The sequence below is a fragment of the Salvelinus fontinalis genome, chromosome 7, assembly GCF_029448725.1.
Source record: "Salvelinus fontinalis isolate EN_2023a chromosome 7, ASM2944872v1, whole genome shotgun sequence".
In the NCBI taxonomy this organism is placed as follows: Eukaryota; Metazoa; Chordata; class Actinopteri; order Salmoniformes; family Salmonidae; genus Salvelinus; species Salvelinus fontinalis.
In genome coordinates this window covers 16,271,868-16,298,814 of record NC_074671.1, presented here as the reverse complement: position 1 = coordinate 16,298,814, position 26,947 = coordinate 16,271,868, and the positions used below count along the sequence as shown (strand labels likewise).

At 43.3% G+C, this 26,947-nt stretch overlaps 3 protein-coding genes across 9 annotated transcripts in view; 2 read left to right on the top strand and 1 right to left on the bottom strand.

The window, feature by feature from the left end:
- Nucleotides 1–21,904, top strand: part of LOC129859083 (transferrin receptor protein 1-like) — a 33,975-nt gene extending 12,071 nt beyond the window's left edge. Inside the window, exons 1-18 of one of the 5 annotated variants that reach the window (XM_055928444.1) lie at nt 618–750; nt 4,080–4,136; nt 6,869–7,091; nt 7,309–7,486; nt 13,060–13,197; nt 13,313–13,400; nt 13,621–13,746; nt 13,885–13,980; nt 14,116–14,255; nt 14,324–14,493; nt 14,949–15,068; nt 17,017–17,102; nt 17,292–17,355; nt 17,426–17,573; nt 18,148–18,238; nt 18,408–18,635; nt 18,712–18,861; nt 19,020–21,904. In XM_055928444.1, coding sequence (XP_055784419.1) covers nt 4,092–4,136; nt 6,869–7,091; nt 7,309–7,486; nt 13,060–13,197; nt 13,313–13,400; nt 13,621–13,746; nt 13,885–13,980; nt 14,116–14,255; nt 14,324–14,493; nt 14,949–15,068; nt 17,017–17,102; nt 17,292–17,355; nt 17,426–17,573; nt 18,148–18,238; nt 18,408–18,635; nt 18,712–18,861; nt 19,020–19,232 — 2,304 coding nt within the window. In that variant the 5' untranslated portion in view covers nt 618–750; nt 4,080–4,091 and the 3' untranslated portion in view covers nt 19,233–21,904. The other 4 variants (XM_055928445.1, XM_055928446.1, XM_055928447.1 and 1 more) reach the window with 4 other exon arrangements.
- LOC129859084 (thymosin beta-12-like) lies at nt 2,345–2,583 on the bottom strand. Its single transcript, XM_055928449.1, has one exon. It carries the CDS (start codon nt 2,581–2,583, stop codon nt 2,479–2,481), a length of 105 nt encoding a protein of 34 aa, XP_055784424.1. The 3' UTR covers nt 2,345–2,478.
- A 527-nt stretch (nt 21,905–22,431) lies between the features above and the next one.
- LOC129859082 (activated CDC42 kinase 1-like) overlaps nt 22,432–26,947 on the top strand; it is a 17,480-nt gene continuing 12,964 nt past the window's right edge. The window contains exons 1-5 of one of the 3 annotated variants that reach the window (XM_055928443.1): nt 22,432–22,737; nt 23,892–24,051; nt 25,463–25,533; nt 25,783–25,861; nt 26,893–26,947. The exon at nt 26,893–26,947 is cut by the window's right edge and continues 94 nt beyond it. In XM_055928443.1, the coding sequence (XP_055784418.1) occupies nt 23,892–24,051; nt 25,463–25,533; nt 25,783–25,861; nt 26,893–26,947 (365 nt within the window). In that variant the 5' untranslated portion in view covers nt 22,432–22,737. Of the gene's footprint in view, nt 22,738–23,891; nt 24,052–25,462; nt 25,546–25,779; nt 25,862–26,892 lie in introns of all 3 variants that reach the window. The other 2 variants (XM_055928441.1, XM_055928440.1) reach the window with 2 other exon arrangements.

The following is a 26,947-nucleotide window of genomic DNA, read 5'->3' as shown; positions in this document are numbered from 1 at the left end:
TATTATTCTACAATGTAGAAAATAGTACTAATAAAGAAAAACCCTTGAATGAGTAGGTGTGTCCAAACCTTTGACTGCTACTGTATGTGACAACATCTAAAACTGGAATTCCATCATCGCCATCCACATTGCTCCCGGTCCAGCGGTCTAAGGCACTGCATCTCAGTGCTAGAGGTGTCACTACAGACCCTGGTTTGATCCTGGGCAGTATCACAACAATTGGCCCAGCGCCGTCCGGGTTAGGGGAGGATTTGGCTGGGTAGGCCATCATTGTAAATAGGAATTTGTTCTTAAACTGACTTGCCTAGCTAAATAAAGGTTAAATAAATAAAAAACAAGGAAGGGATACCAAACACACCCGCACGCACATTTTGAATAGACCTATCAATAGTATGCTTATTTTTTTTTTCTTGTGTCCTCCACAGCAGTCACTATTGTCATTGTAATAGCTAAAGATACTAAAGCACATTATCAGGTGTGTGTGTGTGTGTGTGTGTGTGTGTGTGTGTGTGTGTGTGTGTGTGTGTGTGTGTGTGTGTGTGTGTGTGTGTGTGTGTGTGTGTGTGTGTGTGTGTGTGTGCGGGGGGGAGGGATAGGGAAGAGGAATTGGGATTGGTATTGGTAATGTACGTGATCCCGGAAGTACCACCAAGCACGCAGAGCAGTAGCAGCGCGTGAGTGTGACGGAGAACTGACAGTCAGTGGAGAAAGGTGACTGACTAGCTATAGTAGAAAGCTAGCTAACTAAAGGTAACACTAGAGGCTTTATTGCAATCTTTTACTGATAAGCTGTAGCAAAGATTGCTGAGCTAGCGACAACTGTCTGTCTGGCTGTAACGTTAGCTAGCTACAGTAGCCGACTTAAAACTCAACGATTTAATAAGATGATAAATAAAGTTGAGATTTATCGGCTACTAGCTAACGTTAGATAACTAAGTTACATCTATCATTTAATGGCTATAAGGCACTTTCATGTTGTCAATGATATTCGAAAATAAAAAATATTGCTAGCTACCCATTATGGTCATTATTATTAGCCAGATGGCCATAAAAGCAGCATATGGTCGTTGTAGCCATGTGAACAGGGCCTGACAGTCAATACGACTTCATAGCTAGACGTCTGCTTCTTGTAACGTTAGTTAGCTAGTTCCTTAGACAGTATTGCAATATGCAATGTTAAACTATAAATTGGTGTAGAAGTCTTCCTAAGGGCATCTGGCAGATTTATCTTTGAACTAGTTATTGCTTCCTCGTCTGTTAAGTCATTGGCTACCAACAACAGCATAATATGATATGGGTGCAATTGTGGCAGGAACCTCTCTTATAGACTTATATTGGTACATTTTTAATTTGGGACAGGCGGGAGGCAGGCGCTCCATTACAGTAGGCAGCGTTAATTAAGCAATAAGGCCCAAGGAGGTGTGGTATATGGCCAATATAGCACGGCTAAGGGCTGTTCTTAGGCAAGACGCAACACTGAGTGCCTGGACAGAGCCTCTAGACGTGGTATATTGGCCTTATATCACAAACCCCCGAGGTGCCATATTGCTATTATAAACTGGTTAACAAATGTAATTAGAGCAGTAAAAATAAATGTTTTGTCATACCTGTGGTATATGGTCTGATATACCACGGCTTTCACCAATCAGCTTTCACGGCTCGAACCCCCCAGTTTATAATGCACGAAATGGTTGGATGCCAGCTGCCGATAAAACCCACAGAAGAAGGGGCGGGGGCAACAACGGTAGCTAGCTAGCCGTACGGTCTCCCACCTGTCAGACACTTGTCCCGCAGTTCTCATAACGATGGCGAGGGAAGGTGCTCGATAGCGAAGGACACTGCCTACCGGTGTCACTCCCGCTAGCTAGCAAGGTCTCCAGTAGGCGGGGGCGAAAACTCAGATAATACTTTTATTTCCTGATTGACCCACATTCAAGTGTAACACAAGCATGAATATGTTGTGCTTGAGGGGGAATGCCCTGAATTGCGGGCTGCAGTTGCACACTGTTGCATAATATAAATAATCTCAGGGGATGTTAGCTTGCTTGCACCAATATGAAATATCATAAATAATGCAGCCATGAGTGACAGCTCAGTATCATTATTAGCTAGCTAGCTTGTCTAGCTGGACATGATGGTGTGTGTTTGGTATTGGTGTCCTTTAGAGCCTCTATAAAAGCGTCTGTGCATATTCCAGTATTCCCCACTTGTGATTCTCCTATAGTGAGTGTGTGTGTGTGTGTGTGTGTGTGTGGAGGGAGGGGGGGGGGGGGGGTTGAGGGCGTAGAACTGGGTTTTGAGGGTGTAGAACTGGTTTTGAGGGCTGGTTGTTTTCTTACAAAAAAATAAGTTCTAGAGAGGGGCTGTACAGTCATTGCTTTTGTCCAATCACAATGCAACTTAGGTTTTGGGTTACACAGCTAAGAGATGAAAATGCAATGCTTGTGGAATGTACAGTGCATAGCAGAGGCTTGGGCTTCATGCTGTTGCTTGCTTCTCCTGTTCGATAGTTTCTTTGGTGGGCAAGGGGTTTTTCTCTTGTGTCTCGGTCTTCTTCAACTTGGTCTTGTCAAAGTTAGACATCAATACAAAAAAATAAGTTCTAGGGAGGGGCTGTACAGTCATTGCTTTTGTCCAATCACAATGCAACTTAGGCTTTGGGTTACAGCTAAGAGGTGAAAATGCAATGCTTGTGGAATAATTGATTGATTTCCTGGTTCTGAGTTTGGCTACGGCTCAAGAGTTGATTTAGAGATACATGATGTTCAGGTTATGAGGTTCGTAACCTTGCCCCAGATCTTTTTTGCTCTACGGTCTTTGATGCTGCGACGCTCTGTGAATCCCAGATCGCCCCCTCGCCCTTACCAACTCACTCGGAGGGCCTTCAGTTGTTACGTGTTGCTGACTAAACTCCTAGGGTGACTTCCAGAGAGTGGCCAGGAGAACAATAAAACCAACTCTGGGACATACTTGTGACTTGAACGATGCAATTCATGTTACATTTTTCAATAATAGAGTAAAAAAACATGAGATGGCTCACACCCAGAAGTTATTTTGTGTGGAGGTGCTGACTAATGACGAATAAACTATAAAAATAGAGTCACACAGTCCTTATATACACTCCCAGTCATTAACAAGCATGACATTCAAATTAACAAATTCCCCCTGTTATTTTGCAAGATATACACCTCAGTATCAGTTAAACATTTCATTTGGGAGGTATTTCATTTGTTAAGTGTCAAGCCTCTAAATCAGTCAAAGGGGCTAAGGCCCTACACTGTAGATCATTTTCACTTCCTCAGCTTTGGGACACGTGGTGGTGGTGCTTGAGGAAAAGGGGGTGATTTGGGATTCAGCTTCTGAGTTTCTCACTGTGTGTTGTAATAGCAGAGTGTGTGTGTGTGTGTGTGTGTGTGTTGGCTTCAGTGTGAGAGAAGGCCAAGGTCCAGACTAGTGTTTAGTCTTAGCAAGAGTAGGTGGGATATCATAGGAGGGAGGGAATGTATGTGTGTCTTTGTGTGTGTGATAATCTCTTGTGTTGAATGATTTGTGGTGTCGGTTGGTAGCAGAAGTGTTTCTGTGTCGGTTTGTGACTTGGATTGTAACTTCCTGCCTGAAGTAACCTGGGCTTGAAACACACATAGGGGTGTGTGTCACTTAAACCCTGTTTATTTAGAGTAAATATTCCTGGGCCTGATGGTGTAGCTCTGGTACAGTGAATGGCTGCTCTGTTTTGTGTTAAAAACATTGAATTGGTATAAGAAACATGATGGAAGCCAATCCAATGAAGTCCACGAGGGGGAGTGAAGAGGTGTACATTTCAGGGAGAAACAGAATGTTTATAACCTCAAAAATGACTTTAGACTAACCTGTTCTCGCTCTCTACGCCCTTTCTTACCCTCTTTCTTTCTCTCTCCCTCTTTCTTTCCCTCCCTCCCTCCCTCCCTCCCTCCCTCCCTCCCTCCCTCCCTCCCTCCCTCCCTTGCTCTTTCTTTCTTTCTCTCTCCCTCTTTCTTTCTCTCCCTCCCTCCCTCCCTCTTTCTTTCTCTCTCTCTCTTTCTCTCTCTTTCTCTCTCTAGCTTCATCATATCATGGCAGCAGCTATCAATCAAGCAAGGTCGGCACTTTCAAAAATGGTGAGGGGTCTTTCTTTTGTCCTACATGCACTATGAGTCTGTAGAACACAAATGCACACCCTCCTATACAAACACATTCAGCTATATACTGAACAAAAATATAAATGCAAAGTGTTGGTCCCATGTTTCATGAGCTGAAACTAGATGGTAACTTTACAAGTAAAGTTGGTGGGGCTAGCTAAAACTCTTTAAACGTGTGTGGTAGGTTGACCAATTAATTAATTAATCTAGCTTGTCCTGCGTTGCCTGTTAATTTATCATTGAATCATAGCCTACTTCGCCAAACGGGTGATTTAACAAGCGCATTCGCGAAAAAAGCACTGCCGTTGCACCAATGTGTACCTAAACATAAACATCAACGCCTTTCTTAAAATCAATACACAAGTATATATTTTTTAACCTGCATATTTAGTTAATATTGCCTGCTAACATGAATTTCTTTTAACTAGGGAAATTGTGTCACTTCTCTTGCGTTCTGTGCAACAGAGTCAGGGTATATGCAGCAGTTTGGACCGCCTGGCTCGTTGTGAACTGTGTGAACACTATTTATTCCTAACAAAGACAGCCAACTTTGCCAAACGGGGGATGATTTAACAAAAGTGCATTTGCGGAAAAAAGCACAATCGTTGCACGAATGTACCAAACCATAAACATCAATGCCTTTCTTTTAAATCAATACACAGAAGTATATATTTTTAAACCTGCATATTTAGTTAAAAGATATCCAGGTTAGCAGGCAATATTAAACTAGGGAAATTGTGTCACTTCTCTTGCGTTCATTGCACGCAGTGTCAGGGTATATGCAACAGTTTGGGCCGCCTGGCTCGTTGCAAACTAATTTGCCAGAATTTGACGTAATTATGACAACATTGAAGGTTGTGCAATGTAACAGGAATATTTAGGCTTATGGATGCCACCCATTAGATAAAATACGGAACGGTTCCGTATTTCACTGAAAGAATAAACGTTTTGTTTTCGAGATGATAGTTTCCGGATTCGACCATATTAATGACCTAAGGCTTGTATTTCTGTGTGTTATTATGTTATAAATAAGTCTATGATTTGATAGAGCAGTCTGACTGAGCGATGGTAGGCACCAGCAGGCTCGTAAGCATTCATTCAAACAGCACTTTCCTGCGTTTTGCCAGCAGCTCTTCGCAATGCTTCAAGTATTGCGCTGTTTATGACTTGAAGACTATCAACTCCAGAGATTAGGCTGGTGTAACCGATGTGAAATGGCTAGCTAGTTAGCGGGGTGCACGCTAATAGCGTTTCAAACTTGGACTTGGAGTAGTTGTTACCCTTGCTCTGCATGGGTAAAGCTGCCTCGAGGGTGGCTGGTTCGAGCCCAGGTAGGAGCGAGGAGAGGGATGGAAGCTATACTGTTACACTGGCAATACTAAAGTGCCTATAAGAACATCCAATAGTCAAAGGTATATGAAATACAAATAGTATAGAGAGAAATAGTCCTATAATTCCTATAATAACTACAACCTAAAACTTCTTACCTGGGAATATTGAAGACTCATGTTAAAAGGAACCACCAGCTTTCATATGTTCTCATGTTCTGAGCAAGGAACTTAAACGTTAGCTTTTTTACATGGCACATATTGCACTTTTACTTTCTTCTCCAACACTTTGTTATTGCATTATTTAAACCAAATTGAACATGTTTCATTATTTATTTGAGGCTAAATAGATTTTATTGATGTATTATATTAAGTTAAAATAAGTGTTCAATCAGTTTTGTTGTAATTGTCATTATTACAAATAAAGGTAAAAATTGGCCGATTAATCGGTATCGGCTTTTTTGGTCCTCCAATAATCGGTATCGGCGTTGAAAAATCATAATCGGTCGACCTCTACTCTGGATTGACGTGTAAGACAGCGTTTTCCAGTTCCCGCCAATATCCAGCAACTTTGCACATCCATTGAGGAGGAGTGGGACAACATTCCAGAGGCCACAATATACAGCCTTTTTATTTGAATTTCATTTTCACCTTTATTTAACCAGGTAGGCCAGTTGAGAACAGGTTCTCATGTACAACTGCGACCTGGCTAAAACAAACACACAGTCAATAACACAATAGAAAATCAATGTACAGTGTGTGCAAATGTAGAAGAGTAGTCAGGTAAGGCAATAAATAGTAATAGGCAATATTTACAATTTAGCATTAACACTGGAGTGATAGATGTGTAGATGATGATGTGCAAGTAGAGATACTTGGGTGCAAAAGAGCAAAAAAATAAATAACAATATGGGGTGAGGTAGTTGGGTGTGCAATTTACAAATGGGCTGTGTACAGGTGCAATGATCGGTAAGCTGCTCTGACAGCTGGTGCTTAAAGTTAGTGAGGGAGATATGTCTCCAGCTTCAGTGATTTTTGCAATTCGTTCCAGTCATTGGCAGCAGAGAACAGGAAAAACTAGAAGCCTGATCAACTCTATGTGAAGGAGATGTCGTGCTGCATGAAGCAAATGGTGGTCACACCAGATACTGACTGGTTTTCTGATCCACGCCCCAATCCTTTTTTTAAGGTATCTGTTACCAACAGATGCATATCGGTATTCCCAGTCATGTGAAATCCATAGATTAGGGCCTAATGAATTCATTTCAATTGACTGATTTCCTTATGAAGGAAATCGGTCAACAATTTCCTTATGAAATTGTTACAAGTTGCGTTTATATTTTTGTTCTGTGTGTGCGTGCGTGCGTGCGTGTGTGTGTGTAGTTTAACCGTGAGCAGTACAGCCACTTCACTCTGCAGTCGGACGGAGAGGGAGACGAAGGGAGCCACGTGGAGGTGAGACTGTCTGATGATGTTGTAGATGACCACGCCCCCTCTGAGCAGGTGGGCCAACCAGGAGGCTCGCCCTCATACAGGCCCCGCCCACAGCAAAACTACCGCAAAGTGTGTTATTTGGCTCTTGGAACCCTCTTCATCTTCATCATCGGTACATACTCTTCCTCATGCTCTTTTTTAATTTCTTTGTCACACTCACCCTTTCTCCCTGGGCAAGTTCGTCTTGCATCGCCTGGTGCAGTTTACACATTTTAGACCCTTCCATTGGTCCTAAAGTGAGATCTCCAGCCACCTGGGGCACCGGGCAATGCAAAACAAATTCATCCACTCTCTCTTGTCTTACTCTCTCTTCACTTCCTCTGTTTTAGGTTATCTGATTGGCTATGTGAGCCACCACTCTCCCCGCAAGGAGCCAATCACTTGTGATTCTGAGCAGGAAGTGGGCGTAGCTGAGGAGGCTATAGTAGAATCCTCTCTATCCTGGAATGACATCACCAGCTTGCTGGCACAAAGACTGACTCCTGACGCCTTCAACAGCAGACTGAGGTACAAACACACACACACACAGGGTTGTTGACCGTATTACGGCCACATCGGCATTCACCAGTCATGACCGCGTTCAAATTCACTGTGACCGTTTGTCACGGTAATCCTATCCAAAACTCCCAAATGAATGCCGCAGTCACTGGCTTCATCAATAAGTGCATCGAGGACGTCGTCCCCACAGTGACTGTATGTACATACCCCAACCAGAAGCCATGGATAACAGGCAACATTCGCACTGAGTTAAAGGGCAGAGCTGCCGCTTTCAAGGTGCGGGACTCTAACCCGGAAGCTTACAAGAAATCCTGCTATACTCTGCGACGTACCATCAAACAGGCAAAGCGTCAATACAGGGCTAAGATTGAATCATACTACACCGGCTCCGACGCTTGTCTTATGTGGCAGGGCTTGCAAACTATTACAGACTACAAAGGGAAGCACAGCCGCAAGATGCCCAGTGACACAAGCCTACCAGACGAGCTAAATCACTTCTATGCTCGCTTCGAGGCAAGCAACACTGAGGCGTGCATGAGAGCATCATCTGTTCAGGACGACTGTGTGATCACGCTCTCCGTAGCCGACGTGAGTAAGACCTTTAAACAGGTCAACATACACAAGGCCAGATAGATTACCAGGACGTGTGCTCCGGGCATGTCTGACCAACTGGCAGGTGTCTTCACTGACATTTTCAACATGTCCCTGATTGAGTCTGTAATACCAACATGTTTCAAGCAGACCACCATAGTCCCTGTGCCCAAGAACACAAAGGCAACCTGCCTAAATGACTACAGACCCGTAGCACTCATGTCCGTAGCCATGAAGTGCTTTGAAAGGCTGGTCATGGCTCACATCAACACCATTATCCCAGAAACCCTAGACTCACTCCAATTTGCATACCGCCCAAACAGATCCACAGATGATGCAATCTCTATTGCACTCCACACTGCCCTTTCCCACCTGGACAAAAGGAACACCTATGTGAGAATGCTATTCATTGACTACAGCTCAGCGTTCAAAACCGTAGTACCCTCAAAGCTCATCACTAAGCTAATGATCCTGGGACTAAACACCTCCCTCTGCAACTGGATCCTGGACTTCCTGACGGGCCGTCCCAGGTGGTGAGGGTAGGTAGCCACGCTAATCCTCAACACTGGAGCCCCCCAGGGGTGTGTGCTCAGCCCCCTCCTGTACTCCCTGTTCACCCACGACTGCATGGCCAGGCACGACTCTAACACCATCATTAAGTTTGCAGACGACACAACAGTGTCAGTCTGGTCACTGACAACAACAAGACAGCCTAAAGGGAGGAAGTCAGAGACCTGGCCGGGTGGTTCCAGAATAACAACCTATCCCTCAACGTAACCAAGACTAAGGAGATGATTGTGGACTACAGAAAAAGGAGGATCGAGTACGCCCCCATTCTCATCGACAGGGCTGTAGTAGAGCAGGTTGAGAGCTTCAAGTTCCTTGGTGTCCACATCACCAACAAACTAGAATGGTCTAAACACACCAAGACAGTCGTGAAGAGGGCACGACAAAACCTATTCCCCCTCAGGAAACTATAAAGATCTGGCATGGGTCCTGAGATCCTCAAAAGGTTCTACAGCTGCAACATCGAGAGCATCCTGACTGGTTGCATCACTGCCTGATACGGCAATTGCTCAGCTTCCGACCGCAAGGCACTACAGAGGGTAGCGCGTACAGCCCAGTACATCACTGGGGCTAAGCTGCCTGCCATCCAGGACCTCTAAACCAGGCGGTGTCAGAGTAAGGCCCTAAAAATTGTCAAAGATCCCAGCCAGCCCAGTCATAGACTGTTCTCTCTACTACCGCATGGCAAGCGGTACCGGAGTGCCAAGTCTAGGACAAAAAGGCTTCTCAACAGTTTTTACCCCCAAGCCATAAGACTCCTGAACAGGTAATCAAATGTTGTATACCTACACCTGTTGTATTCGGCGCACGTGACAAATAAACTTTGAATTGATGGGTAGCCTGTCAAACTTTCTAAAGGCCCTTGCTAATGGCTTGATACTCAGCGTTCTATTGTCCCTCTAATCACTCTCAAAACACTCGAATAGTCTGAGTGATGAAGACAAATGGTGATGGGAGTTAGAGCCCCCGTTCCGAAATGAACACAGGCAACACCAGACCCAATATGCATAAATACATTTTTTAAAAGGACAACCGGTCCTATCCAAGTGAGGGAAGCAGCAGGAAGCCAATTGTTTTGCTACTTTATTCAACCGGAGCCATTACCGAAAGGGAGAGAGCGCGAGCTGCTGTAGGCTATTAGGGAGCGGAGGCCATGTGATATGTGTTTGGAGGGAGAGACCGCAACCACTGTTACCTCACGCTAGACTAACTTCTTGCTAGTTATATATCATCCCATCCGATTACATAGTAACGTAAACTCACCCCATTCCGTACAAATGTGCGTAACCGCGACATTCAAACGGGGCTACAAAGAAACCAAATGGGACTGTAGCGACTGTGTTGACTTCAAAATCGGGGGTGTGAACTAGGTTTCTATTCAAGCGTTGATCGACATGGTAATGGCTCTATAGTGTTGGAGAAAAGTTGAAAAAACTGACCCTCCGTTACATCTTGACGTGTCATGTCGTAACGTACAGCACGCATAAAGCAACTATTTCTGTCTTACAATCTCTCTCCACCAGGTGTAGCACTTCTCTCATCGTTTAAAAACAAGAAATGGACAGTGACGGGGGTAAGGAGGGATACCTAGTAATTTTTTTTGTCATCATTGCATGCGATCATCATTCTCAAAGCCGCTGTTTACTTCTAAGATCACTTTAGCACCGCCCTAAAAACCCAATTCAAATTCGACACAAACCTTCAAATAGGTATGTAATGACACATTATATAAACTCTTTATAGTGTTTTATTTACATTTTAGAGGCGATAAGGTGATAAGTTGGACAGATTGAGTGAAAAAAGCAATTTTCCCACACGACATCTGTCCTTCTCACTATCACACATTAGTTTCGCTTCCCCACCCGCCATTTAAAAAAAGACCCGACGGGGCTCATTGCCTGCTTGAATTATTGCAGAAACGGGCAGTGTTTAGGTCATGCAATTGATTTTGTTGGAAAGGGGAGAAATTGTGCTTTACAATGGTATTGACATTACAGATCTGGAAGTATTACGTTTTGGGGCGCTAAAATAAGAGCAATTGTACGGACCAAGGCGATGTACGAGTTTACGTGAGTTTACGTTACCTGTCTTGACTGCATCAATCCGAGAGAAGATAGCTAATTGAGGCTAGCCATAATGTTACTGCTCTTCTCACCAGTCTACAGTTAGCCTACACATAACTCCATTCAGATTCTAGCAAATAGCAGCCTACCTGCTGCTGGTTTTTGGTCGTTGTAGCCTTTCTTTCTCATTTCACTTTTAAGTCTGTCATTTTTATTCCATCTTCCATTGAATACATATCGTCTAACTTACTTGCCACACAAGCAGAGCAGCAATGCACTTCTCTCTCGCTCTCTGTGGGAAGGATCAGAGCTCATGCCTTTTTTGCGACTTTTCCAAATCATTAATATAGAGTTGCATCTTGTGTTTTGATTTCTAAGCCATTCCCAGGTTTACATGCCTATCACCACTAAATAACTAATGGATTTGTTTTGATGGTAAGGGCTGGGCGGTATACCGTGTTTTACTATATACCGGTATTGATGCACAGACCAGTTTTTATTTTATTTTTTATTTTACCTTCTATAACGGTATGTGAATGTTTAATTTGTTAAATGTGATACGCCGCATGTAACATCCATTTTTATAGTTTACTCCGCTACTTGAGTCTTCTCTTTCCGCTGTCTCTGCGGCTTTCCACACAGACCCAGTCCCGCTCCCTGCCACTCAAGGAGCGCATTTGTTGTTGCTCGACCACAAGACACTTGCGTTCAGTCTGCATGGTCAATGCAGCAATGTTGATGACAACTATACTGTTCCCACTTTGCTTCTTTTTAATATAAATTCACAAGGGTTCTATAAATACACTATTAGTTTGTGTTTCTTACATCTGCAAACAGTTTATTTTCTTTGCAAGTGGTGGCTAAATCCCGTTAGCCGCTAACGTTAGTTAGCTTGCTAGTAAATGTATAGTCAGAGAAAACCGTAGTTAGCTATACAACCTGATACCACTAATGGTGTAGGTCTAAATCAGCATTTTGTTTGTGTAACAGTATCTTCTAAATCAAAGAGGAATGGGCAAAGCATGAATATGTTAGCTACATAAAGTAGCTGAGAGAAAACATATAATGTAGCCAAATATTATAGGTTCCCTTAGGAAACACTGATCAACACTTTGTTTCTTCCCCTGTCACAATAACTCCTCCCTGGCATTTTCATTTGTTGTCATGTCAAACAACACTGTATTCAAAATTCCCACTATTATATTTTAACTATAGAATTAGAATAATCATAACATTTTCATGATTTCAACAGTTCACCCAAGTGTTTTGATGTAATTTGCAAGTCAAATCGCAATTGCAACATTTGGTAAAAAAAAAGGCCTCGATAATAATTTTTTTTCCCATATCGTGCAATCCTACGTGGCAGTACCTCAAATGAGTGCAGGAAATGCTGGTTGAAGTTGAATTGAACAGTATAAACCAATCAGAATGGAGACAGACCCATGGAAATCACTTAGAATGTATGTTGCCACCCTAGCGTGACACACTACTCACTATAAAGCAAATTTTGAACTTTTATTATTTAAAAACATAAATTACCGTCAAACCGTAAAGAAACTGAAAAATACTGTGCTATGATATTTGGGCCATATCGCCTAGTGATGGTGTAGGCTATAGGCCCCTTTTCAGTACACAACATACTGACATCATACACAAATGCCTGTGACTTTTTGCTACAGTACGAAAGCCATCGCCATCCATTCAACATAGCCTAAATTTACGTTTTTATTACTTCTAAACAAAATAACTTTTTGGGGTTCTAATGCGCGTAATATGATGTTTTGATTATTGCTTGAACTTTTGCTAAGATATTTGGTTGTGTTCTTTGCAAAATAACTATTGTGGATGCAGCATTTATTAGCTAGAATGCTAACGCTCATTGACATTGGCTAGCTTTTGTTAGAGCCTATGTGTTTTTTAACTATAATTAAGTTGATTTGCGATGATGACACACATTATATTAAGCAGGACATTCATGCAAGCTTTAACATCCAATTATAATCCAAAAGTAGTGTGAAATACAGTCATAAGCAAATAAATAGGAACTATTAAGAACTCCCATGTGTTCTGCCACCAACTTGTGCACATTGCGGCAATGTTTTCTAACAGAAACGGGTCTATATTATTAAATGGATTTATTCAACTTTTTTTTAAATGTAGATGTTCCAAAGGCGTGCATCAGCAGCTTGTATGCAGGGAAGCCCGGTGATGCAAAAAACAGTGATGTTAATTAGCGGCCAATTACCATGAGACCAACAGTCATTTGCATGACAATTACAGGCTGACAAAATTTCATGACCGCCACACACACACTACCTGAAAATACTAATGAACTAAACTGTCCACCCTCTCTCTCTGCAGTGATGTTGAACAGCCAGATCACGCGGCAGGGAGCCGGGCAGACGGCATTCTGGAATATCATGTGTTTGACAGCTTTAAGAGTCTGGAGATGGAGCCCTGGACTGACGTACACTATGTCCAACTACAGACAGCCAACAGGTACACACACACACACACACACACACACTGTCTTGTACACACACACACACACACCCTCTGTCTCATAATTCCACTTTGCTTGTAACAGTCTCCTCCCCAATCCCCTTACCCACAGTCAGAAGCCAAACCGTGTTCTGATTGGCCAAGAGGCGGTGGGCCAGCCTAAGGGCTATCTGGCCTATAGTGCCACAGGAAAAGCTCAGGTCAGCCAATCAGATGTCCACATTGAATTATATTGACTGATCATCTCTTTTGATATTTTGGGCCAATATTACATAGTGTGAAATCTGAGCCAAAATAATCTGTTAAAGTTAAATGCTTGGAAAGTGGCATATTTGTAACATATTTTCTGCCACATTGGATGTTTGCAATCACAGTTGTTGCCTGAATCTCACAAGGGGGATCTGTTTTGTGTGTCTGCAGGGCAAGGCGGTGTATGGTAACTATGGGAGACAGGAGGACTTGATGCTGCTACAGACTCTGAAGGTTGGGCTGAATGGCACTGTGATTCTACTGAGAGCTTCAGGACAGATCAGCCTGGCACAGCAGGTAAGAGGTGTGTGTGTGTGTGTGTGTGTGTGTGTGTGTGTGTGTGCGTGTGCGTGTGCGTGTGTGTGTGTGTGTGTGTGTGTGTGTGTGTGTGTAAGAAGGTTGTTTTCAGTGTACTTGTGCGTGTCTGTGTTTCAGGTGGCTAATGTAGCAGCATTGGGAGTATCTGCTGTGTTGATTTACCTCGACCCTAAAGACTACAAGTTCCAACCAACTACTGAACTGTACGGACATGTGAGTACTCACACCACTACAAGGTCAATCTTACCGAGCATGATTCAGAGATACTTCTTCAAGTGCAACCATTTAACGTTCTATGTTTACGTTCTGTCTGGCGTTCTCTGAATGTTCTGTGATGTTCTCCTGTAGGTCCATCTAGGTTCAGGGGACCCCTTCACGCCAGGCTTCCCCTCCTTCAACCACACCAAGTTCCCTCGCACCCAGTCCTCTGGTCTGCCTACTGTACTGGCCCAAAGCATTACAGCTGCTAGTGCTGCCAAGATACTATCGTAAGACCACACACACACACACACACACACCTACACACACACACACCTAACTGTCGATCTATCCCCAGGCTTATAGGTGGGCTTGAGTCCCCTCTCAGTTTTAAAGGCTCACTGGACAATGTGAAGTACACCCTAGGAGGGGCTAGTAGTGAAGATGTTACTGTGGAGGTGAACAACGTGCTGCAGGACACAGAAATCCACAACGTCTTTGGAGTCATCAAGGGCTTCTCTGAGCCAGGTATGTGTCTGTCTGTGAGTGCATCCATTGTAGTGTATGTGACTCCAGCAGGAATCAAGCCTAGAACACTGGCGTTGCTAACACCAAACTCTGTCCAACCAAGCCACACAGAACACTGGCGTTGCTAACACCAAACTCTGTCCAACCAAGCCACACAGAACACTGGCGTTGCTAACACCAAACTCTGTCCAACCAAGCCACACAGAACACTGGCGTTGCTAACACCAAACTCTGTCCAACCAAGCCACACAGAACACTGGCGTTGCTAACACCAAACTCTGTCCAACCAAGCCACACAGAACACTGGCGTTGCTAACACCAAACTCTGTCCAACCAAGCCACACAGAACACTCCAAAACAATATCTTTCAACGCTGTACATTTTGAACAGCAATGTTTAATCTCTATGCACAGTGTTTGTGAGTGGGTTTTGTGTTCATTTTACTGTGTGTGTAGATCAGTACGTGGTACTGGGGGCTCAGAGGGATTCGTGGGGTCCAGGCTACGCTAAAGCCACTGTCGGGACCACACTGCTACTGGAGCTGGCTAGAGCTGTGTCTGAGATGGTGCACACAGGTAACATCAACACACACACACATCAACACACACACACACACATCAATACATTAACACACACACACACATCAATACATTAACACACACACACATCAATACATTAACACACACACACACATCAATACATTAACACACACACACACATCAATACATTAACACACACACACACACACATCAATACATTAACACACACACACACACACACATCAAGACATTAACACACACACACACATCAATACATTAATACACACACATCAATACATTAACACACACACACACACATCAATACATTAACACACACACACACACACACATCAATACATTAACACACACACACACACATCAATACATTAACACACACACACATCAATACATTAACACACACACACATCAATACATTAACACACACACACATCAATACATTAACACACACACACACACACATCAATACATTAACACACAGACACACATCAATACATTAACACACACACACACACACACACACACACAGACACACACACACACACACACATCAATACATTAACACACACATCAATACATTAACACACACACACACACATCAATACATTAACACACAGACACACACACACACACACACATCAAAACATTAACACACACACACACATCAATACATTAACACACACACACACATCAATACATTAATACACACACATCAATACATTAACACACACACAGCAATACATTAACACACACACACACACATCAATACATTAACACACACACACACATCAATACATTAACACACACACATCAATACATTAACACACACACACATCAATACATTAACACACACACACACATCAATACATTAACACACACACACACATCAATACATTAACACACAGACACACATCAATACATTAACACACACACACACATCAATACATTAACACACAGACACACATCAATACATTAACACACACACACACACACACACACACACACACATACATCAATACATTAACACACACATCAATACATTAACACACACACACACATCAATACATTAACACACAGACACACATCAATACATTAACACACACACACACACACACACACACACACACACACACACACACACACACACACACACATCAATACATTAACACACACATCAATACATTAACACACACACACACATCAATACATTAACACGTACATCAATACATTAACACACACACACACACACACACACACACACACACACACACACACACACACACACACACACACACACACACACACACACATCAATACATTAACACACACACACACACACACACACACATCAATACATTAACACACACACACACACACATCAATACATTAACACACACACACACACACACACATCAATACATTAACACACACACACACACACACACATCAATACATTAACACACACACACACACACATCAATACATTAACACACACACACGTCAATACTTTAACAAACACACACACACACACACACACACACACACACACAGACACACACACACATCAATACATTAACACACACACACACACACATCAATACATTAACACACACACACACATGAATACATTAACACACACACACACACCAATACATTAACACACACACACATCAATACATTAACAAACACACACACATCAATACTTTAACAAACACACACACATCAATACATTAACAAACACACACACATCAATACATTAACACACACACACATTAATGCATAAACACACACACACACACACACACATCAATGCATAAACACACACACATACACATAAACACACACACACACATTAACACACACACACACATTAACACACACACACACACATCAATACACACACACACACATATCAATGCATTAACACACACACAACACACACATTCTGACATCTGTGTGTGTGTAGATGGTTTCCGTCCCAGGAGGAGTCTGGTGTTTGCCAGTTGGAGTGCAGGAGAATATGGCAGTGTTGGATCTACAGAGTGGCTGGAGGTGAACTACACACACACACCCCTTACAGTTCAACACACACACACACACACACTATGGGTGGAAAGTATTCAGGATATGGCATTGTTCTAGCTAATGGTATTTGGCAATAATGATATGTTTCTGGAAGGCGCTGATTGGACCAGCCTCTAAACTAGCAGGGTATGTAATGTCGTGTGTGTTCCTCTCCAGGGTTTCTTCTCCTCTCTGGACAGAAGAGTTTTCACCTACATCAGTCTGGATGGAGTGGTCACTGGTGAGTACACACAACCACAAAAATACTTCATTCAAAGTATCCTTCTAATCTAATAGTGTGTGATCTTCAGGCCATGGTGACTTCAAAGCGTCTGCCAGTCCCCTGCTCTACAGCCTTTTGGAAAGCACCATGAAGGAGGTGAAGAATCCCATTGGTTTTGGAGAGTCTGGGAAGTCTCTGTATGATAAGGTGTCTGGAGTCAACTTTGAGAAGGCAGTGTGAGTACACCTCACATATCACTCCAATTTTCTTTTTACATTTTTTTCTCACCTTTATTTAACCAGGTAGGCAAGTTGAGAACAAGTTCTCATTTACAATTGCGACCTGGCCAAGATAAAGCAAAGCAGTTCGACACATACAACAACACAGAGTTACACATGGAGTAAAACAAACATACAGTCAATAATACAGTAGAAAAAAATAAGTCTATATACTATGTGAGCAAATGAGGTGAGATAAGGGAGGTAAAAGGCAACAATATAAAAAGGCCATGGTGGCGAAGTAAATACAATATACCAAGTAAAACACTGGAATGGTAGATTTGCAGTGGAAGAATGTGCAAAGTAAAGAGAAATAATGGGGTGCAAAGGAGCAAAATAAATAAATACAGTAGGGGAAGAGGTAGTTGTTTGGGCTAAATTATAGATGGGCTGTGTACAGGTGCAGTAATCTGTGAGCTGCTCTGACAGCTGGTGCTTAAAGCTAGTGAGGGAGATAAGTGTTTCCAGTTTCAATGATAGATCACTCCAAAGATATGTGTGTACAGTAGGCATAAAGGTGTGTGTGTGTTAGGTTTGAGCCCATGAAGATGGAAGACTCTGCATATCCCTTCTTGGCCTTCTCTGGAATCCCCTCTCTCTCCTTCCGCTTCGTCTCTCAGGGGGTGAGATACACACACTTTAACACACACACACTTTAACAAACACTAACACACACACACTCTGTCAGGTTTCTATGTTTTGTTTACAGATAGTTTGATTTCGATAACTGTCTCTAAAAGAATTGTCTGTCTTTGTCTCCCGTGTGTGTGTGCGCGTGTGTGCGTGGTGCAGTCTGAGGTCTACCCGTACTACGGCACCTCTCTTGACAACAAGGATCACCTTGGTTACGCCACCGCCCATCGTCTTAGTTCCCTAGCCACTGGGGCGGGATTGGTCGCAGGTCAGCTGGCGTTACGATTGGTCCACGACCACGTGCTGCGTCTAGATGTGCAACGCTACAGGACGGTTCTCAGCCAATCTGTGGTCAAGATCAACCAGCGCCTCAAACAAGTCACCCGGGTTTGTTTATATGACATGATTGTTTTTGTTTGTTGTTGTTGTTAGGTATAGTTATAATGTTATTGTGTTGTTACAGGATGGTTCTGCCGAGAGTCTGTCAGCCCGTTGGCTCATCATGGCCTTAGGATCCTACAGTAGAGCTGCTACTGACCTTAACACTGACCTACTCAACACCGACCTCACTGACACACTGGCCTGCCACAACATCAACGACCGCATCATGAGAGTGAGACGCGCGCACACACACACACACACACACACCCCCTTGTAATCTAACTGATCAATGCCATAAGGCTCCAGTTTTATAGTGAACACAAGTCAATCAGTAGTGGGTCTGTCTTGTTTCATAAACTAACATTTGGATTCTCCTCTCTCTCCCCCTAGGTGGAACATAACCTCCTTTCTCCATATGTCTCCCCCAAAGAGGTTCCGTTCCGCCACCTGCTGTTTGGCCGTGGTTCCCACACCCTGGCAGCCCTGTTGGAGGGTGAGGACAGAGAGGTGCTGCGGACCCAGCTGGCCCTGGCCACCTGGACGCTACAGGGCTGTGCCACCGCTTTCTCTGGAGACATCTGGGACAGCGACAACCAGATCTAACAGTGTGTGTGCGTCCGTCCGTCCTCGTTCACTGTAAAATCCAGGATGAGATGAAGATGGATTGGTCGGTGGTGATGATGTAATAAGAGACCAGGAAGTACTGTCATTCCTTCTAGTTTGTTACTGGACTTCCTGAAGAATGTTGAGATTGATCGACCTCTAACCCCTCGACACAGAGGAGCATATTTATACTTTATATATCTACCAGTCCACTATAAATGTTCTCAGTTTTAATGATGATAATGATAAGTTTGTTTATTTTTATAACTTTTTTGGAAGCAGTGCCTTCAGACTTATGGCAGTTTCATGTTGTTAGTTTAGGTTAAGAGTTTATTTATTTTTCAGTGCCAGTGCTCACTATAAATGTTTAAATGTCATTCATTTTGTTTTTGATAAAAAAAGTTATCGAGAGCTGTGCCTTCCAGACTTGACGGCTATGTGTTTTTTCATTTGGTTTTTGATAAAGTTATCAGTTCAATTTATAAAGTTATCGGGAGCAATGTCTTCCATACTTATGGCAGTTATACTGTCTCTTACTACGGCAGCATCTGCTGAAGCAACAGAGTCCAGTATACAGACAGTGTGACCATCCAAGGTCCCATGACATTTGGTTTAAATATTGCTGTTCAGTTTGCCTTGCAGAATCTAATGGGGGAAGAGAATTGAAACCGACACAATCGTTTTGACCCGGATGAAAAACTGTCCAGCTACAGATGGTCAGACTTCTGCTGTATACATGACTCTGTTAACAGAAATACATCACCTACTGCTCCCACACATTACTATGGAAACAGAAACCCCAGCAACTGGGTATCACCACAGAAACATGGTACCTGACGGCAGCGGATGTCATGACTTCGTCACATTTTGATTTGATGAAATGCATGCACTTAAATTCGGAGTCCATGGTGAATTTACAAATTCTTAGGATGTTTTAGACATGTCGGGGAGGTAGCTACTTGGCTCACGTCTGTAATTACAAACTATTTTATATATAGACTTAAATGGCTCTGGTCAGAAGAAGTTAACTATATAGGTAATATGGTGTAATTTCTGATTCAGCATGGGCTCAACAACAAAAAAACATGCTAAATCTCACAACTCTGATCTGAACTTATAAAACTAATATTATTCAGGCAGCGAAAGAGTTATTTCTGTTAACCAGTGTTATTTTGGAGCAGTTTATATTTCTGATTAGAACCATTATCGGGAGCAGTGTCTTCCGTAATGATAAGTGTTGGTGGTAGTTTTTGCCTACCAGTGTGTGTGTTTGTGTGGTTATCGGGGGCAGTGAGTCCCATATTTCTCTAAAAGGGTGAAGTCATTTATCGGGAACAGTGTTTCCCAGAGTTTTATATCTGTGTGTATCGGGGGCAGTGACTCATATTTCACTGAAGGGTGAAGTCATTTATCGGGAACAGTGTTTCCCAGAGTTTTATATCTGTGTGTATCGGGGGCAGTGACTCATATTTCACTGAAGGGTGAAGTCATTTATCGGGAACAGTGTTTCCCAGAGTTTTATATCTGTGTATCGGGGGCAGTGACTCATATTTCACTGAAGGGTGAAGTCATTTATCAGGAACAGTGTTTCCCAGAGTTTTATATCTGTGTGTATCGGGGGCAGTGACTCATATTTCACTGAAGGGTGAAGTCATTTATCGGGAACAGTGTTTCCCAGAGTTTTATATCTGTGTGTATCGGGGGCAGTGACTCATATTTCACTGAAGGGTGAAGTCATTTATCAGGAACAGTGTTTCCCAGAGTTTTATATCTGTGTGTATCGGGGGCAGTGACTCATATTTCACTGAAGGGTGAAGTCATTTATCGGGAACAGTGTTTCCCAGAGTTTTATATCTGTGTGTATCGGGGGCAGTGACTCATATTTCACTGAAGGGTGAAGTCATTTATCAGGAACAGTGTTTCCCAGAGTTTTATATCTGTGTATCGGGGGCAGTGACTCATATTTCACTGAAGGGTGAAGTCATTTATCAGGAACAGTGTTTCCCAGAGTTTTATATCTGTGTGTATCGGGGGCAGTGACTCATATTTCACTGAAGGGTGAAGTCATTTATCGGGAACAGTGTTTCCCAGAGTTTTATATCTGTGTGTATCGGGGGCAGTGACTCATATTTCACTGAAGGGTGAAGTCATTTATCAGGAACAGTGTTTCTCAAGAGTTATTTTTCTCTGTTAGTGTTGGGTTAGTATATCTGTGTGTGTGTGTGACCTACTACTCTTCTATTGTTCCTTTCTGAATTAGTTGTAATGGATACGTCCTATGGCATGTTACTGTGTTTCCCTATACAAATGCAATCCCTACAACAAATGTTCCCATTCAGGTCAATAGGATTATCTCCCTAAGTATTTTCCCATGCATATATTATCAGACACTGAAACTCCTGTTGTAGCCGTCCGCTAAATAGTGATTGTTCTCTTTTGATTATTGATTACACTCCGTCAATCAGCTAACTAGTGGAACTGTTCTAAATATTTCTGTTACAGACTTGTCAGTGCTAGTCTGACCTCATACATGTTCACCTGACTTTTCTACCACTCACTTGGTGTGTTACCACGCTGTAGAGGACCATGTATGGGTGTTTAGCCGTTTCTGTACCGTTGATGATGAGTTCTGTTTTTCTGCTGTGCTTCAATAAACCCTTTGGCTTAACGCACTGGACTGTGTGTGTGTGGTTATTGCTCATTGATGGGCTAATATAAATACTATGCTGCCAGTCTCTCTTGGCTAAGAGTTGAGAAACTGACTGCATCACTTTTTATAAGAAACAATGTGTTGAAAATCCCAAATTGTTTGCATAGTCAACTTACACACAGCTCTGACACACACACTTACCCCACCAGACATGCCCCCAGGGGTCTTTTCATAGTCCCCAAATCCAGAACTAATTCAAGAAAAAACGTACAGTATTATATAGAGCCCCTACTGCATGGAACTTCCATCTCATATTGCTCAAATGAACAGCAAACCTGGTTTCAAAAACCAGATAAAGCAACACCTCACGGCACAACGCCTCTCCTCTATTTGACCTAGATAGTTTGTGTCTATGCAATATTATGTAGGCTACGTGTGCCTTTTTAAAAATGTATGTAGTTCTGTCCTTGGGCTGTTCTTGTCTAATGATGTTCTGTATTATGTCATTCTGTATTATGTTTCATGTTTTGTGTGGACCCCAGGAAGAGGAGCTGCTGCTTTTGCAACAGCTAATGGGGATCCTAATAAAATACCAAATACCAAATCGTCGTTGGACGCTAACTACCAAAAATCACCGATAGCCTATCCTTACCCAATAGATCATGCAATGTTTCAATGCAATGTTGGCGGCCTGGAACGTACCGTATCTCTATGTGCGCAAGACGCGGTGACGCCACGCCAGTAATCCCAGCAACACCAGGAATTACAGGAGAGGACAGGGAACAGACAGAAAACAACCGACTGCTTATTTTACCAAGAGAAAATGAAGGTTTCTGAAAACAACAATTGATTAAGGCGAGTTTTGGCGAGGTGGAGAAACCAGAGAGTCTGTCTTTCTCTCCCCATCTCTCTCTTTCTACATCTCTCGATGAGCATCTGCATGAACTATACTGTTATCTTGATTTGGGTCTCTGTCTCTGATGAGGTTACCGTTAATAGGCTAGTCAGTGTATGGATCAGTGATGCGACATGTCCTATTTAACATTTCAGTAGATTAGTTTAAACAACTGATTCAATGCGCATATCTTTTCGCTTATTTAGGCTAGCTCAACAAGAGCTACTGTTTACTAGGAGAGAAAGGGATGAGGGTTAGCGTAAACTCGTTATGTAGTGTTTTCTCCCTATAGCAACAGTAGTCTGCACTGCAGTGCTGTTTTATAATGCAGAGAGAGAGGCTGAATCAGGGGTAATACAGGCTATATTTACATTTCCATATGCAGACCCAGAGTGCCCTCAATAAAACAGAGACACACAGAAAGCACTGTTTCTAGCTCTCTCTTCTCTCTCAGGGGATGTTGTATTATTCAACAGTAGACGGAGGATGTTGAGAGTCATAGGGAGAACGGGATAGAGAGGTGTGGAAGTGTCCTGTGCTGTGTGTAGTGGTGAGTCAGCACAGATGGATAGAGAAAGGGACAGTTTATAGACAGCTTAGCTCAGCTGATAGAGACATGAGAGTGGTGTCAGATGTCTCCTGGTGTGTGTGTGTGTGTGTGTGTGTGTGTGTGTGTGTGTGTGTGTGTGTGTGTGTGTGTGTGTGTGTGTGTGTGTGTGTGTGTGTGTGTGTTTGTGTGTGTGTATTGGTTTGTGTGTATTGATTAGGCAGAAGGTCGTGAGGTTGAGGGGAGATCAACACTGGGCAGACTTGCAGCAGAGTGACAGAGAGGAACTGAGATTTACCACTGCTTTAACACACACGGCTAAAACCAGGACAAAACCATAGAGTATTGAAAGAGGGGCGGCGGGTGAGGGGAGATTGGAGGACGAGTGTGGAGGAGCAGCAGCCATGGCAAGGAACTATATGTACCAGCATCTGTCCTACGAGATAGAAGAGGAGGAGAAGGAAGAGAGGAAGGAGAGAGTGGGAGAAAAGATGGTAAAGTCTTACGTACTGTGTCAGACACTGGTTGATGTTGTTGTTGGTATGTTGACTGTGTGTGTGTGTGTAGATGACGGAGGAGGGGACAGAGTGGTTGATAGATCTGTTAACAGACGTTCAGCTGCAGCAGTACTTCCTGCGTGTCCGTGACGAGTTGAACGTGACCCGCCTGTCACACTTCGACTACGTCAAGAATGAAGACCTGGAGAAGATTGGCATGGGGAGGCCAGGTGTGTGAAGTCATATCCTATTTTAAAGTGTAAAAAATATCAAGGAAAGCTATAGTAGTGGATTTACCGTGTCTATTCCTCTAGAAATGGTCCCAATCGCAGTCACAACGTGTTCATGTCACAGTCACAACGTGGTCATATCACAGTCACAATGTGGTCATATCACAGTCACAACGTAGTCATATGACAGTCACAACGTAGTCATATGACAGTCACAATGTAGTCATATCACAGTCACAACGTGGTCATATCACAGTCACAATGTGGTCATATCACAGTCACAATGTAGTCATATCACAGTCACAACGTAGTCATATCACAGTCACAACGTAGTCACAACATGGTCATATCACAGTCACAATGTGGTCATATCACAGTCACAACGTGGTCATATCACAGTCACAATGTGGTCATATCACAGTCACAATGTAGTCATATCACAGTCACAATGTAGTCATATCACAGTCACAATGTGGTCATATCACAGTCACAATGTAGTCATATCACAGTCACAACGTAGTCATATCACAGTCACAACGTAGTCACAACATGGTCATATCACAGTCACAATGTGGTCATATCACAGTCACAACGTGGTCATATCACAGTCACAATGTGGTCATATCACAGTCACAATGTAGTCATATCACAGTCACAATGTAGTCATATCACAGTCACAAGGTAGTCATAACACAGTCACACAGTCCTGTCTCTCCTCAATCTATTTTCCTCTCTCTTTGTCCTTGTAGCGATCCAAGATGTCACATACATAGAGGATGGGGTGGCAGTGTGTAATGTATTCTCTGTGTGTTGCAGGACAGAGGAGGCTGACAGTGTGTAATGTATTCTCTGTGTGTTGCAGGACAGAGGAAGCTGACAGTGTGTAATGTATTCTCTGTGTGTTGCAGGACAGAGGCTGACAGTGTGTAATATATTCTCTGTGTGTTGCAGGACAAAGGAGGCTGACGGTGTGTAATGTATTCTCTGTGTGTTGCAGGACAGAGGAGGCTGACAGTGTCTAATGTATTCTCTGTGTGTTGCAGGACAGAGGAGGCTGACAGTGTGTAATGTATTCTCTGTGTGTTGCAGGACAGAGGAGGCTGACAGTGTGTAATGTATTCTCTGTGTGTTGCAGGACAGAGGAGGCTGACAGTGTGTAATGTATTCTCTGTGTGTTGCAGGACAGAGGAGGCTGACGGTGTGTAATGTATTCTCTGTGTGTTGCAGGACAGAGGAGGCTGACAGTGTGTAATGTATTATCTGTGTGTTGCAGGATAGAGGAGGCTGACGGTGTGTAATGTATTCTCTGTCTGTTGCAGGACAGAGGAGGCTGACAGTGTGTAATGTATTCTCTGTGTGTTGCAGGACAGAGGAGGCTTACAGTGTGTAATGTATTCTCTGTGTGTTGCAGGCCAGAGGAGGCTTTGGGAGGCAGTCAAGAGGAGGAGAGCTCTCTGTAAACGCAAATCCTGGATGAGCAAGGTACAGCACACAGTGAGTTTGAATCCCTCTTAGCTGTGTGTGTGTGTGTGTGTGTGTGTGTGTGTGTGTGTGTGTGTGTGTGTGTGTGTGTGTGTGTGTGTGTGTGTGTGTGTGTGTGTGTGTGTGTGTGTGTGTGTGTGTGTGTGTGTGTGTGTGTGTGTGTGTGTGAACGTGCATGCGTTTCTTTGTACATGTGTGTGTACGTGGTAGAGTCACTCTAAGCTTTAGTCTCTGTGTTTGGGCCAGCAGGTATTTCCAGGGAAAAGACCTGACTCTGACTCCGACCCACAGCAGCCCCGGGGGGCATCGCCCACCTTGATGACTCCAGGTGTGTGGGTGTTTGACATATTCTTTACATTATCCCAACTCCAGGCTTATCATTTTGGAGATTTTGACCTACTCAAATTAAATGTATTTATAAGCCCTTCTTACATCAGCTGATATCTCAAAGTGCTGTACAGAAACCCAGCATAAAACCCCAAACAGCAAGCAAGGCAGATGTAGAAGCACGGTGGCTAGGAACCAGGCTATGAGGGGTGGCCAGTCCTCTTCTGGCTGTGCCGGGTGGAGATTAGAACAGAACATGGCCAAGATGTTCAAATGTTCATAGATGACCAGCAGTGTCAAATAATAATAATCACAGTAGTTGTCGAGGGTGCAGCAAGTCAGCACCTCAGGAGTAACTGTCAATTGGCTTGTTATAGCCGATCAGTCAGAGTATCTCTACCGCTCCTGCTGTCTCTAGAGAGTTGAAAACAGCAGGTCTGGGACAGGTAGCACGTCCGGTGAACAGGTCAGGATTCCATAGCCGCAGGCAGAACAGTTGAAACTGGAGAAGCAGCACGGCCAGGTGGACTGGGAATAGCAAGGAGTCATCATGCCAGGTAGTCCTGAGGCATGGTCCTAGGGCTCAGGTCCTCCGAAAGAGAGAAAGAAAGAGAGAATTAGAGAGAGCATACTTAAATTCACACAGGACACCGGATAAGACAGGAGAAGTACTCCAGATATAACAGACTGACACTAGCCCCCTGACACATAAACTAATGCAGCATAAATACTGGAGGCTGAGACAGGAGGGGTCGGGAGACACTGTGGCCCCGTCCGACGATACCCCCGTACAGGGCCAAACAGGCAGGATATAACCCCACCCACTTTGCCAAAGCACAGCCCCCACACCGCTAGAGGGATATCTTCAACCACCAAATTACCATACTGAGACAAGGCTGAGTATTGCCCACAAAGATCTCCCCCATTAGTGACCTGTAAACAGTATTGTTTTCAGGAGTTGTTATTGGAGTATGTTAACTCACATAACTATATGTACAGTTTATGAACTATTATTGTGCCTGGTGTTTAAAGGCTTAACCCCGTCCAGTGATGGGCCGTCGTCGGGGGCAGCCCTGACCTGTCTGAT